The sequence below is a fragment of the Rhinolophus sinicus genome, chromosome 16 (genome assembly GCF_057876585.1).
Source record: "Rhinolophus sinicus isolate RSI-liver-muscle chromosome 16, RSI-T2T, whole genome shotgun sequence".
Classification (NCBI taxonomy): Eukaryota; Metazoa; Chordata; class Mammalia; order Chiroptera; family Rhinolophidae; genus Rhinolophus; species Rhinolophus sinicus.
In genome coordinates, this window is record NC_142516.1 from 69,567,376 (window position 1) to 69,582,746 (window position 15,371).

At 34.9% G+C, this 15,371-nt stretch overlaps 1 protein-coding gene across 2 annotated transcripts in view; it reads right to left on the bottom strand.

Annotated features, from left to right (window-relative positions):
* Positions 1-6,369: 6,369 nt before the first annotated feature.
* CAAP1 (caspase activity and apoptosis inhibitor 1) overlaps positions 6,370-15,371 on the bottom strand; it is a 46,322-nt gene continuing 37,320 nt past the window's right edge. The window contains exon 6 of one of the 2 annotated variants that reach the window (XM_019736276.3): positions 6,370-8,357. In XM_019736276.3, the coding sequence (XP_019591835.3) occupies positions 8,011-8,357 (347 nt within the window). In that variant the 3' untranslated portion in view covers positions 6,370-8,010. The remainder of the gene's footprint in view (positions 8,358-15,371) is intronic. The other variant, XM_019736277.3, reaches the window with a different exon arrangement.

Genomic DNA, 15,371 nt, shown 5'->3' on the forward strand with positions numbered 1-15,371 from the left:
AAATAAAACTATGTACAGGTATCTCCACAACCCCCAAATATAATAGGCATGTTAGAACAAACCACTAACAATTCATAAGACCTTCATAATAGTATCAGCACTTCTGTGGCAGAAAACAAAGGGAAGCCAGTTGGGCATCTAACACACCTGGTAATAGAAACCCCAGAAGAGTAGAAATTATGGCAAGCCAATTTGAGATAGCAACTGAAACTGGGAGAGGTTTTGTCTCTAATAATAGCAGGTGAGTAAATGGTGTAAGGAGGTCTGAAAGAAGCTGGAGCAGTCTAGCCTGTAAGAACTCCTGAAACTGACCAGCCAGGGCTCCCTTTCTGGACAGAGTCCCACACTAAGAAGAACCAACTAGTTATCAAATCAAAATGAACAAGACAGAGAAAATAACAGGATGGAAAGTGAAGTCCAGGTAAAAGTGGGGGAGGCAGAGTCAGGAATCTCAGAAAGCAAGCTACCATATTTTGAACATTAGATAACAAAGCAGACAAGAGAGATAAAAAGGCTAATCTGGGGGTGGTCGGATGGCTCAGTTGGTTAGAGAGCAAGCTCTTAACAAGAAGGTTGCCGGTTCGATTCCAACAGGGCCAATGAACTGCGCCCTCCACAACTAGATTAAAAAAAAACAAACAAACCCAGCAGCTTGAAGCTGAGCCGCTGGTGGGCGGTTAGTTGGCTCAGTGGTTAGAGAGCAGTGCTCATTAACACCAAGGTCACCGGTTCGAGTCCCACATGGATCAGTGAGAGGCAGCGGCTTGAGCTTGGAGCTGGGCCGCCAGTGGGCGGCCAGTTGGCTCAGTGGTTGGAGTGAGATGCTCATAACACCAGCTCATGGTACCAAGGTCGCCGGTTCGAGTCCCACATGGGCCAGTGAGCTGCGCCCCACAACTAGGTTGACAAACAACAGTTTTTCATCCTGGAAAAACACACTGTTCTCCAATATTCCCCAATGAAATAAATAAAATAAAAAAAGCTAATCTGAACCAGGTTCCTTCTAAAAGTTCAGGAAAATGGGCTTCACGTGAAAATGAGACACAAAACTATCAAGGTCAAATCCTATGAAATATTGTTATAAATAAACGAGAGAATAAGGAGCAGAATATCCTGACAGACAATAAAAGTATACCCAAAGACAGATGCACAAAACATGTGAAAAGTATTATCTTATATTTTAAAATGAGATCAATGTCATTACAAAAATGATACAAGTGCTAAAACAATATGAATCAGAATTAGGTATGAGACGACAGAATTCAGGGGAGAATTAGAAAGGAAGAAAATCTTTTTTAGAAATGAAAAATAAACTAGAAGGAATCCAAGGAGTGAATAAATACAACAGATAATGCCTTAAGAGAAATAGACGAAAAGTGAAAATTTTTAAACTCAAATTGAGGATAAAAAAAGATTCACAAAAAGTACTGTATATTGAAGATAGGTGATTGAAGATAGGTGAAGACAGAATGTAAATACCATGAAATCCAAAAAAAAAAAAAAAAAGAAAAACAAAGGGAAAAGAACAAATACTACAATAATAATTCAAGTAAATGTTCCTGAAACTGAAAGAATGTGAAATGATAATACATAATGAAAGAGCACACCACATATCTGAGAATATGGACACTAAATTACTAACACAAACACATATTCTAGGAAAAATTACTGGGGTGAAAGAAGGAAGAAAAACAACATGGCCAACTATATAAGCAAGTATCACTGCCAGCCTCAAGGACCACTGATCCTAATCTGCTGTAATCCTTGTCTGCTACCTTTCTCACACCTTTCCACTTGTAATCAAGATTCTAGAAAGAAAACCAAACAAAACAAAACAAAACAGCTTAAGATTGACAAAAGCAAAAACAGTTAAAAAATTAATCAACTAACATCTGCTTCCACAAAGTATACTAAATACATTTGCCACTGTTCCCTCATGGAAGTCCATTACAATGACAAGCAGAGATTAAAAGGACAAACTCATTCAGATAGACAGTAAAAGACAGATTCGTTATGAAAATTTTGGAAGCTGAAAAACAAATGACTGGAACTGACTTAGCAGATGAAGAAGCCTACAAACTAAGGGCCTGTAGGAAACTGGAAGCAACTTGATTCTAAACACAAATCCAAGTGAGGCTCAGGAATGAAGATCCCAGGTTCCTCCAAAGACAGAATGCAGTAGATAAAACATGAAAGTTGGTCTCTTCACAAACAGGCAACATTTGTTCACCAACTCCACCAATGACTGGCCAAGTGGAAGCATGAGATTCTAAACTCAGACAAACCAAGCAGAGTTTAAGCATGGGGTTAGCCTATTAAAACAAGGGGACTAAATAAAAAGCCCTCAGAGTGAATGGTAGATACCCTCAGCCAGCCCAGGAGAAAATTGAATTTTACCAATTAATGAACCTCATCCATAAAGAGAGCTTCCAGTCAGCTTTTTAGTGTCTTTCTTACTCCTTATATGTGAAAGCTACCAAATATCACCGAAGATTTACAGAAATTTGAGACGACATCGAAGAGCAAAGCAAGAAAAAAATTAACTGGAAGGAAATAGAAGGCTAAAAAAAAAAAAAAGAAAACTTGAAAACCACCACGAAAATTCACATCCTTGGAAAGGTAAAATGTTACATCCATGAAACTGTCAAACAAAAAGCCAAGGCCAGGGCCAAGGCAGGCCTCACAGATTTAGCTGGTAAAGAAAAACAATGAGCTCTTTTCAGATACAGGCAATTTATTACTTATATAAACAGCAAAACAAACAAAGAAAAAAAACAGCAGTCAAGTTTCCATGGCCCTTGTGCAGGGTGATAACAAAGTAAAAGATGCAAGAGGATTGATGGGACACCCTGTTGCTGAGAAGCTAAAGCCAGGCTTCAGCTAAGCAATTTGATAGCCTGCAGCTATGCCCTAAGTTGAACAAGGCAGAAAGTCGCATGTCTCAAAGGAATCAGAGGCAAGTGGGAAAACTGTCTCAAGACATCCTTCTGCAAGAACCACAGATAGAGGAGAAAATGTTCCTGTGATGACTCCGCACAGGACTGCCTGTATGGAACGTTCCTGGGAGGATCATGTGGCACCAGATAGGCCAGTTGGAGGGTCACGAACTGCCTGCACGGCCTCACAGGATATAGCTCGGTCACCAGGATGAAGCCATGCCCCTACAGACACAAAAACATGCTATTTTTAAAGTGGGATATTCAGAGAATAAAAAATAAAAAGATCTTTTGGATATTAAAAATACAATTTTTTTTTTAAAACATTGGAAGAACTGGAAGAGAATATGGAGAAAATATACAAGAAAGTAGAAAAAAAGATGGAAAATAGAGACAATAAGAAATAAAAAATCAGGCCTAGATAATCAGTATCTTAACGAAAGGAGTTCCAGAAATAGAGATTAGGGAACAAGTAGAAGGAAAGTAACGTAATCAGGAAGCAATATTTAAAAACTTCCCAGGACTAAATGACATTAATTTCCCCTCTGAGATCACCCACCAATTACTAATGAATGCAAACAGATCCATCCAACAGTTTGTGATTTGAGGAGTAGGATGGAGCCTAATTATTTCTAGTATAGGGTCTCCCAGCACTTGCCTAGCAGGATTTTCACTTGGTCAGGGTTTGAGATAGGAAAAAAGACCGAATAGTTATTTTTAAACAAACAACAACAAAAAGAGAGCCATCCTCTGACACATCATCAAGAAATTTCAGAATACTGGGAATAAAGATAAGATCCTAACAACTTCCAAAGAGAAACAAATAAGACACACATAAGCGAAAAAGAATCAAAATGACAAAGGACTTCTCCCCCGCCTCAATGGAAGCTGGAGGCCAGATGCAATGACAAGGATTTCCAGCCTGGGCAGCAACACTCACATAATGTTACAATGTTATAATCGAGTGTATGGACAGAACTGAGCCATGCTGAGTCACACCAATGAATCAAAACAATTTATTGTTCATACCTTCTTTCACAAGAAGCTGTTGGAAGAGGTATGCCACCAAAATGTGGAAATAAATTCCATGAGGAAGACAGAGGATTCAGGAATGGGATATCCAACATGCCAGGTTAAGGGCAACCAATCCAGATTAGCATAAAACAGAGCTCCAGGAGGAATGTCTTTCAAGAACAAAATAAATAAACAAAAAGATTGTATCATGTTTTGCATCCTGCCAAGAAGAGATTTACACTTCTGGAAGACAGGGTATAACGTAAGTTAATGTGTACTACAGAGAACACTGAGCAAATGAAATAATAAAGTATTTATATTATTAATTCCAAAAAGTTTGAATAAAAAATTGGAACAAAAGAGGAATATAATTACAGATACCACACAACCCAGTTGACTATATTATTTACATAGTGAAAACAGTATAAATATTAAATGCTAACTTAACCAAAGAAGTACCCTGTCACTGCACTGTATTGAGAGACTGAGGGAGGAAGGTACATGTTTAGGAAAGAGGTAGAAGAAATAGAGCTTCATCTTCATAGTCCAAAATAGATCAATAGAAAACACAAAAAAACAGAAATATCAAGATAGAGCCTAATAATCGTGTTACTTAAAAACACAGAGATAAATGGAAAAACCGGTTAAAAGATTTTTAAAGTGGTTACCTCTCAGTAGCAAAAGCTGATGTGAAAAGAATAGGGAGAGTACTATTTTTCATTATAAGCCTTGGAAAAACATCTTTTTTGACTTAACATTTATATGTTGTTATTTTGAAATAAAGCAAGAAATTAAAGATAACCTAAATTTATGGACCAAAGTGAATAATTCTAGACAGTATACTTATCAAGTGATCCTAACAATAAAGACTGTAAAAGGTAAAAGGAAAAAAACAAAACATAAAAACTGGATTATTGTTCACATCCAGCAACACTGGGAGAAAGACTAAATGGACAGCTTCATTTTGAATGGGGGGAAGAAGAGAAAAAGTAAACACTTGAACTCAAAAGTTCCCTAAATTTCCCCAAATTTTATGGTATCCTGTACTAGAATCACAAAATTCTACAGCAGAAAGAAATCCTATACATTAGTTAACAATTTCCCTTGTTGTAGTTACTTGTCCAAGGTTACACAGCTGGTTTGGACAGAATCAGAACCTTCTGCTCTTAACTCTCACACTCTTTTCATTGCATCTCAAAGCTTTTTAAAAAATGATTGAATATCAAGGAAATGTATTTGAGTTCCTACTGATATATTCATTCCCACCTTTCCTTTAAAAAGGGAGTCTACTTGAAAATAAAGAAAATGTAAAAATGCCTAGGATTTTTAAGTTAAAAGATATTGGTCTTTTACTTTTTAAGAATTAAATAGATACAATAAAGGATAAGTATATATAACTGAACTCGTTTTTCCTACTTTTTATGATGACATAGAACTGAAAATTTAAAAAATTTTTAGGCTGCCATCTAAATTTGGCCCAAATTGTGGGTTCACTCCTGCTTTACCTACCTTGGAAATAGCATTGAAAAATACTTATTTTATTGTAATTTGTATTACTGTTCAAATGACTCAGAACACCTCTACTCAGCTAATCAGGTACTAGGATCTAACGATTTGTTGAAAGCAAGTATTGGCAACAAAATTTACCAGGAAGGATATAATATTGCCTGATAGTTTTAAGGAGCTGATAGTGTTTGACAAAAAGATTTGGGGTATTTAGGTAATTTTTCATAATGTGCCTTACACAGGTAATCTGGTAATAGGTTTTTGGATATATCTGAGTGTGTAAATTAGTAGGAACATCAAAAAGTGGGCTAAGGTCTAATGCCGAGGACCCATTATTAACAGTTGCCACCTATCATTCAAATTTGGGTCAAGATCTTGGTCAACTATCAGGATTACTGACTTTAAATGGAAAATCGGGCTGCTAAATTGCTTTCTCTTTTAATTATTAAACCCTGCCTGTAAATTTTCCTTACCTTGGCAAAGGGAAAAATCAGGCATAAAAGGAAGCAGCACCCGTATCTTTATGAGTCAGTCTACTCCATTCTAAAATCTATACTGTGACATCCCGAGTTTAAGATTCTGAATAAGACTGAACACCTTAAAGGTAATCAATAAATACCTGTGAGCTGATGATTTAAATAACAGCGTCAGATCAATATATGGTATTTTCTCATTACTTAGGCATTTCTAAAATAAACTTTTCCCTTTTCTCAAAAGCCATTCATTTTCAAAAAGCGCTCGTCTTTCAACATTAAAAAAGGAGAAAAAAAAAAGAATAAGAGGAAAAGTTGATTTTCCAAGTAGGAGTCTAAGAAGCTTCTAATTTGTTCAGCTCATTCTACCTCACACACACCAACTCTAGTCAAATGTCCCCTGAACCCGTGTGTGCACTGAATAGAGCAGACCCACGATGCTTTAAGAAGGTGGTGACTTTAATCGGATACAAAGCACTCAGACCTTTTACAACTCCTGTATGTTTAATCACATATGTCATCTACTGCATTTTATAATTAGTAAGCAGCAATAACGTTTATCCTGCACTACTTCATTATTTTAACTTTCAGTTATAGTTGAAATAAAAAATTATTATACCATAATCAGTGCTCTATCATCTTGAAGCAGTAACTATGAGAACTCACTTTTTAAATCAGGTTCACATCTACCAGCCTAAGCATTCCAAATGATATAGGCCTCTGTGCTTCATCAGAAAGATTCAGGGAGAAAAAAAAAAATGACAAGATTATTTAAAGGCATGTTCAGGAACAACCAAGAAAATGAATTTGTAACTGGAACTCCAATGTTTCATACTCTCTATTTCTATAAGAAATCCTTTAAATTTACATATAATTAATTAAGCCAGTTAACAAAACACAATCCCTGAAAGTTTTACATCTGAGGAAGATCCTCGTACAACATTAGTAGAGCATGGCTTATAAATAAAATATACCATACTTGTAAGTAAATATAAAAACAACAGTTCTAGATTTATATTTCTGGAAAAAAAAATAATTTAAGAGTCTCTACCTAAATTTATTTTGGTATCAAACAACTGCAATTAGTGATGGGGCAAAAAGCATCTGTAATTGTGGCAGGATGTTCATTTATTTACAAAAACTATACAAAAGTAGATTAATCATAACATCAATTTACCAAAACTTCCTGAAGTTAATTTTGCATTTGGAAATGTATCAAGTCTTCAAATCCAGAATGATAGTCTTTATTATTTTTAATTCACGGAATTATAGCACATCAGATCTTCAAAAACACCACATGAAAGCCTATACGATAAAATATTCTCCTTTTCCTGATGGCTTAGAATGAAAATGTGTTCCCTTTTTATTGAAAAACAAAAAACAAAACTTCAACAAAATATCCAGTAATATCAAAAAAAGAACAGCTTGTCTGCTGGAACTACAGTTGGGCAGTTACTCTACGTTGTTAAAAATTGCCTTAAATTAAGTCCTTTTCCGTTCACAAATTAAGTTTTTCTCTGCCATTTCACATCTCTAATCCTTATAGTGAAAAATGTTACTCAGTTTCTACTAGTAAATACACACCCATAAAGTATCTTCAAGACAACATGTATTTTAAAAGTGCATATAAGCATTAATTAAATTTCTCAAAATGTTAACAAATCTCAGAGCAATAATTTAATATTCTATTGCAAAATACAGGCAACCTTAAGAGCAACATGCTTGGTCGATTTTTCTTAAGCTTTTATGTTTGTGCCAAAACATTTACAAATAAAGAAAAAAATACCATGACTCTATGCTAATGTCTTTTCAGATATTAATCTACAGACATAGCTATATATATTCATCTAACAAAGTACCCAGTTATCCAACACTGTTTGCCATGAACTCAGAAAACAGTAACACATATATAATATAAAAGTAACAACAACAAAAAAAACCCAAACATATTCTAGGTCTAAGATGAGTTTATCTAATAGTGTTGAGAAATATCATATAAGACCCAAAATAAACTTCAGATACAAAATTATATGATGTGGCTTTGTTCAAACACATCTACAATTCAGGCTGAAGGTAAGTGACTAGGCTGGCTTTTTTATATCACCAGCTTTCATCAGGGCTTTGATGGCTCTTGCCCTCATCTCCAGTTCGAGCAGCTCCAGCTGCTGTGCAGAAGGCTGAACATCTTCTGGAGGAGGAACAGTCAGGGTGGCGGCTTTGGGCTCCTCTGGGCTAGACTCTGCCAGACCCAGGATCTCATTCACACTCTTCTCAATGTCCTTCTCCAGGTCATCTATCTGACCGGCTTCACTCTGGACTGTATTTTCTGGGACCTCAGGAGCAGCTGCTTCTTCGTTGCATGGGCCTTCTATGTCGCTGTCATAAGCATCTGCATTTATACTGAGCGCGTCACTATCTTCCCCTTTTCCTGAAACAAAAAAGGGGAGAAAAGAAGCACGTAAACTAAACGACCTGGTCAAAATTTCCTTTCTATTTATGACTAAAATTCATACCATCATATGGAGTTCCATGATCTATTTTCCTAAAAAACATCACTAACACTTTATACCACAGTGAAGCTTGTAGTATCATTGGAAACCCTTTGGTAGAGTATTGCTTATTATTGAAGTAAAACTCCATTCTAGAAAGAGTTTAAAATACTTTGCTTTATAAACTACAAAAAAAGGAAAACTATCACTGGCAAGCTGGATACTATGTGCATTGCAATTATCCTAAATCCTTTTTCATATGCTTTTTCAAACACTTTGTTCTAAATCAATACATTAAAGGAGAAGCCTCAGGCCATTTTCTAAGATAAAATAAATTTTCATCAGGAGGATTTTAATTAATAAAGTTAGAACACCATAATTTTTAAAAATGCATTTGTTATAAAACTTCTGTAATTGATGATAAAAAATGAATATAAATGCAGATTACAGCTCTCACCCACTTTGGCCTTGCATGTTACTTAAGTCCAGGTGTCATTTACAACTCTGAGAGCTGCCTTATCCCTCCAATTTATTTATCCTTTAAATCCTTAATATGTTTAAAAAACAAGTTGTGATCACCAAAATGTTAGTTTTCTTAACCTTTTTACAGTAGGAAAAACTTATTTATAAAACACAGATTGACAAATGGAAAATTCTGATACTACAATGTATAGGACATAAACAATTCTAATCCATTGGTTTTATAAAAAATGATTTACTGACCTTGACTTACCCTCCTACATCCTAGTAATTCAAAAACAACTCCCTATTCCAAAATTAAAGTAAAAAATTAATCAATAAATGATCTGTGTCCACAAATAGAACTTGTAAAAAAAAGAGGTTGCAATTTTAATTATTTGATGCCAAAGAATATTTTACATCTCTGCAAAAAAACAAGTATTTCCAAATAGCTACAGTATTTCCAAATAGCCTTTTGTATTTAGAAATAATGCTTTATATAAGAATTCTAATTTGAGATGAAAACAAATTTAAGAAAAGAAGTGCTAAGTTATTCATAGTCTCAAAAAGTTAATTTTCATGCCTAGCAGGCTTTTGATCTGAAATTCTAGATCTATAGCCACTGATTCTGAATGAAAATCTGCAGTCTGTTTAAAAGAATTTAAAACATACGTTCTTGAAAAAATGTGATTGTTTTCAGACTAGAAGTTGTTCCCTGATAATGAATGAAGAGCAGGAGAATATAATGGCTGGGTGGTGGGAGGGAGAGTCTGAATATTGGGGTACCTAAATCCTAATTCTTATTCTGACATGAAGTAGGAGATTTGGGGCCAATCCTTTACCTTCTCAGAGTTTCTCTTCTGTAAGCACTAAGGCAAACTGTTCTAGGATATCTCTAAAGTCCATTGAAACCATGATATAGCCTATAATATTCTACTTACCAATAATTCAATCTATCAGAAATAGTTTTGATGCATAAAATGAAAGCATATCTAATGGTATGTGTGAATGAATGCTTCTGAAATTTCTTGATCGTGACTTACTAGATTAAGCCAAAACAAACACTAGAACATGGGATAATTAAATAACTGTCTGAATTCCTGCTGAAAACGGCTACAATGAGCACACATATTTAATTTCTTCCCTACCAAGAACTCACTGAAGGGACAGAAGAGAGATATTTAAAAATAATAGTATAAAAATTGTAAGTTAACTGAGGATTTGTATTACATATATATTTTATATTTTGTGGAATGTGTAACTGTTTCTACCCTTTGCACATTTTTAGTCATTTCTTAAACATATCTAGCCATTATATATATTCTTGCATTTGTCCTTTTTAAAAACGTATTGCGGGGTGGGGGGTGGGAGATAAGGGTAAGGGGGATCAAATATATGGTGATGGAAGGAGAACTGACTCTGGGTGGTGAACACACAATGGGATTTATAGATGATGTAATACAGAATTGTACACCTGAAATCTATGTAATTTCACTAACAATTGTCACCTCAATAAATTAAAAAAAAAAAAAACGTATTGCATTCATATTTTTAAATTGTCTGCCTTGTCTTAAAATCAACGCATACATTTAAAAAATGCTCAACACTTAAAACTTCAAATCAGGGAAATGCTATTAAAACAATAAGATATGACTTTTTACTCATTAGTGAAAAATAGGAATTTTATCCATCTGGAATAAATTAATAAATTGGTAAGATGGAAAAATATTCAAGAGATGCTGTCAAGTCAAAAAACTAACAAAGAATAATGATCATATTTATATTAAAAGTAATCAAATTATGAATAGTGGTTACTTCTGGGGAGGGGAATAGAGAGGGAAGAGAAGAAATGAGTTTTCAAATTTCATTCTACGCACATGTATTTCTTCAAATATTTCTATTATAATCTTGTAAAAAGTTTAAAAATAAAAACTGAATTCACTATATTAGGTAATAAGAAAGGGTATCATCTAAAAAGAAAATTTTCAGAAAATATAGGTAGGCAGAATGAAACTGACAGAAAAATAAAAGCAAAGCAAACCACAGCAAAAAAACACCACAGATAAGAGACTCCTAGAAGTAAAAGGAGTTGGCTGTAGAACAAACTGCAGGATAATTAAAATTAAATTCATTCAGAATAGTTGAGCCATTTGAACGCTTCCTTTTTTACCTTCCCTTTCTTGCCACATGTCCAAGCACTCTACTGAGAGTGCTATTTTTACTACAATAAAGAGAGAGATCTCTTAGACTAATGTATCTAAACAGCTACTGAAGAAACACAAACCAGCCAGCTACAAGAAATGAAGGACCAAGATGAACAAAGGAAAAAATAACAAAAATTTAGGGATCAGAAGATAATGTATTAGAAGAGAATGAAGGATGGGAGAGTTTACTTGGTACCCTTAGAGAGACTGCAGACATAAAACAAGTACATATTACAACGGAAAAGACAAGAGGACAAGAAGCATTAAAATTAAAAACACAATTATCAAAAGCATGTATTCAATGGTTGCTGGGAGAAATGTAAAAAAAAAACAAAAACCCTCTCGAAATATAGAAAAAATACATATATTTAAAATGCAATAAAAGTTGAAAGATGAGAATGAATGCTGAATCCAACAACAACCTAATATAATTAATTCAATATTACTGAGCACCTACCATGATGCCCCGAAAATAAGACCTAACAGGACAATCAGCTGTAATGCGTCTTTTGGAGCAAAAATTAATATAAGACCTGGTATTATATTATATTATATTAGTATAAAAATACTAACTTATATAATGTAGATTAATGCTACCTGTTAATCCAATGTTCCAGAGCACCGTAAGTTTTATTCAAACACTTTATTCCATTGAAGTTTAACAATAGCAGTTTGTGGAGGACTCTTTTATCCACAAATTAAGTTTTGTTAGCACTTACTGAGAATTTAGCATTTGGCTCAATGCCAGTGCCCCTTTGAAAGTTACTCATACTTATATACCGTATTTCCCCGAAAATAAGACAATCAGCTCTAATGTGTCTTTTGGAGCAAAAATCAATATAAGATCCGATATAATATGATATGATATAAGAACCAGTCTTATACCAAAATAAAACCGTGTCTTACATTAATTTTTGCTCCAAAAGATGCTTTAGAGCTGATGGTCAGGCTAGGTCTTATTTTCGGGGAATGCGGTACTATGTGCAAGAGACTAAACACTGAGGAAACAGCAGTGAATAAAAAAAAATAATCCCTGCCTTACATTTAAATCACAGGAAAAACAGTATAAATAAATAAATATTAGGTGCTATGAAGAAAAATAAAGCCGGGTAAGAAGACAGTAGCAGGAGAATGCCTTCACGAAGTGATTACTGCGATTTGATAACGTTAACAATCGAGCAGAGACTTGACTGAAGTGACAGAACAACTCAGACAGTAAGAAAGAGACAATAGAGAGGAAAAACAGAAAATAAGAAAAGAAAACTAATCTAGAAGAAAACTGATTGGAGGTGAAGGTGTCCACACAGATAAAGGGGATTGCAAAATGCAGAGCATCAAACCTAGTACACATTCTGTGAAATATCATAACTCGAGGGTTAAAAAAAAAAATTCCTAATAGTTCCCAAAGGAGAAAAAAACCAGATTACCAACTAACTCCAGTTTCAAGGAATCAGGAGTAACAGTATCAGCCACTTTGGACACTATATCCCAATGCCTATTAACATGATCGCAGAAAAGAGAAGTAGTAAAGGCACCTTATGGAGGTGCTTCTAAACACTTGTCAAAACACTGAAGACAGAGTTTGAGATCTTGCTTCTGAGCAACTGTAGTCAGTCTGGCTTAAATAAACTCTCAAAAAAAAAAAATGAACATGAATCTTATCAAATCTCTGTATCTAACTACCAATATACAGAAAATAAAGGAATGTTAAATGAAACATTGAAATGCAGTTACCAAAATTTAAACTGAGAAACTTTAGCAGACACCCAGTTTCTTCAAGAAATAAACTGCAGCAAAAGGGAGGCTGAGAGGGAGGAAGAAGGGAGAGCATACAGATTTAAAAGAGACTTACTATCAACCAATTGCAATGTAGGGACGTCATCTAGATCCTGATTCATACAAATATTGTTTTAAAATATTACAGAACAATCAGAAATTTCAACACTGGATATCTGAGGATTAAAAATATGTATCATTATTTTGCATCCCCAATGAAATAATCGATCTAGACAATTATCAACAGCTACTAAAACTATTAGGTGTAAGGCTGACGACACCTGAACCAATCAATCACTCTTCGTATCACAATACCACCAATGAATACACCAGGTTAAATATGAACACTTTCTGAATATGATGTTAAATGTTACTTTAAAGGAGGTATGGTTAAGTTTAAAAAGAGATCTCTTTAAGAGATACAAACACACTAAAATATTTATAGATGAACAGAAAAGATGCCTAGGATTTGCTTTAAAATAATCTAGTGGTGTGAAGCATTTAGAAGTAGGGATGAAAAAAGATTAGCCACAGGTGGATAATTGTTGAAGATGGAGCTGAATAAGGGAATTGAGGTTCCTTTCTTTCCTATATTTGTTTGAAAATTTTCAAGATAAAGTGATTTTTTTTTTTTTAGGAAGTGGATTTCTACTTACAAACCTGATTTGAGAATATATTAATATATATATATCCTGGGGGGAAACGTGAGAAAACAAATTCAATATTCCTATCATCATAGAGCGGGTTATTAAGAGGGTTAAATTATTTGATTTTGTGTTCTCTTGTAATTAGTTTTTCTCACTGATTTTAAGTTATTCACATTCGGTGGCGGTGCCATTTCGAACGACACATTTCACCATCTCTTCTTCTAGATCCTGGATCTTAACTCTCAAGACCCCCAGTGTTGTCGATCTGCTGGAATCTCGTCAGTAACAAAGTCTATGATACACTGGACAGCAATGTTATGCCTCCATGGACTTAGTTTCTCAGAGAACAGATAATTTTTGGTTTTACTAAATTTTATGACATAACAAACACACTTCTAATGTATTTTTAGTGTAGAAACTCAGCTTGATAACTTTTAACAGTTTTATTGAGTTCCAGCCTTTTCAAATCTAATTTTCTGAAAAGGAAACAATTGTCCCGTTCAGGTGTAAGAATAACCTTTTCTGTAGAGGCCTTCAATCTTCCTCTCAGAAAAACTCACAGAACTTGACGACCCTTTTTCATGTAGTATTTTAAACTACTGACTTAAATTTAAGTGCATCAGGCTAACCATCATATTCAAAATTTAATCATGGCATAAATGATTGTTCCTGATAAAAGAAGAAAATGCAAACAATATTAAAAACCTGTCTAGTATGCTACCCTTTAGTACTCAAACCCTCATTGAACTTCCAGATAATGTGAGTGTCCACTAGCCTATAAAGCTAACTTTTAAGAATCACAAACCCAGAGATTACTCCAAGAATCAATAAATAGTCAATATTGACTCCATATGCCACAATGGTGCTATAAAGGCTGCAGAAGAGGTAGGCTTTACAAAACAAAATGCCACAGGTGGGGTACACTAAATATCTGTAGTATGATTAAGATCGTTTTTGCCTTCATGGTGCTCATGTATGCTTAAAACATGAACATCATATTTTAAAGGCTGAAATGCACAATATAAAGTACAACAATTTCAGAATGTATAAAGGAATAGGGGAAAGTCAAGGAGATCTTCACAGATACGTGATGTGAAGTAGGTCTCAGAATCTAATGAGCAACTCCAAGTGTGAGGGACAGAATGCACAAAGGCCAAGAGCGAGATCTATCTCAGCACAGAAGTATGTGAGCCTGCCAGAATAAAGCGCAAACATGAGAAAATGTAAAAAGATAGCATCCGAAATCACTGCCTCCGCAGGTCACCATTCTAGGTCAGAAAGCACAATGGGGACCAGCCTTTTACAATGGGTCAGGTAAGTGAATATTTTGGGGGTCACACTGGAGCACAAACACAGATGCAAGATTCCTGTCTACAATCATTCCTCTAGTAACTTAAAAGTAAACAGGAAGAAAATCTTTAAAAATGTCACTTATCCTTTTTCCTACCATTTGATTAAACAGACCTATAATAGAATGAAAGTTTGATATTAGAGAAAGCACCTAAGGATGGGGCCGGCTGCCAGTGGAGCCAACCATGTGAATAGAGAGGGCTGGAAATTTCAGTCCCACCCCCAACCTCTGGGGAGGGGAGAGGTGCTGGATGTTGAATCAATCACCAATGACCAATGAGTTAATCAATCACACCTATAGAATGAAGTTCCCAGAAAACCCCAAAAGGACGGGATATGGAGAGCTTTGGTGAACCTGTGGGGATTTGGGGGCAGGGGCGCATTCAGACAACAGGGAAGCTCCAGCTCCCGCTCACACACCTTGCCCTGTGCATCTCTTCAATCTGAATGTTCATCAGTACCCTTTATCATATCCTTTTATAATAAATCAGTGACCTAGTAAAAAAATAAATCTAGG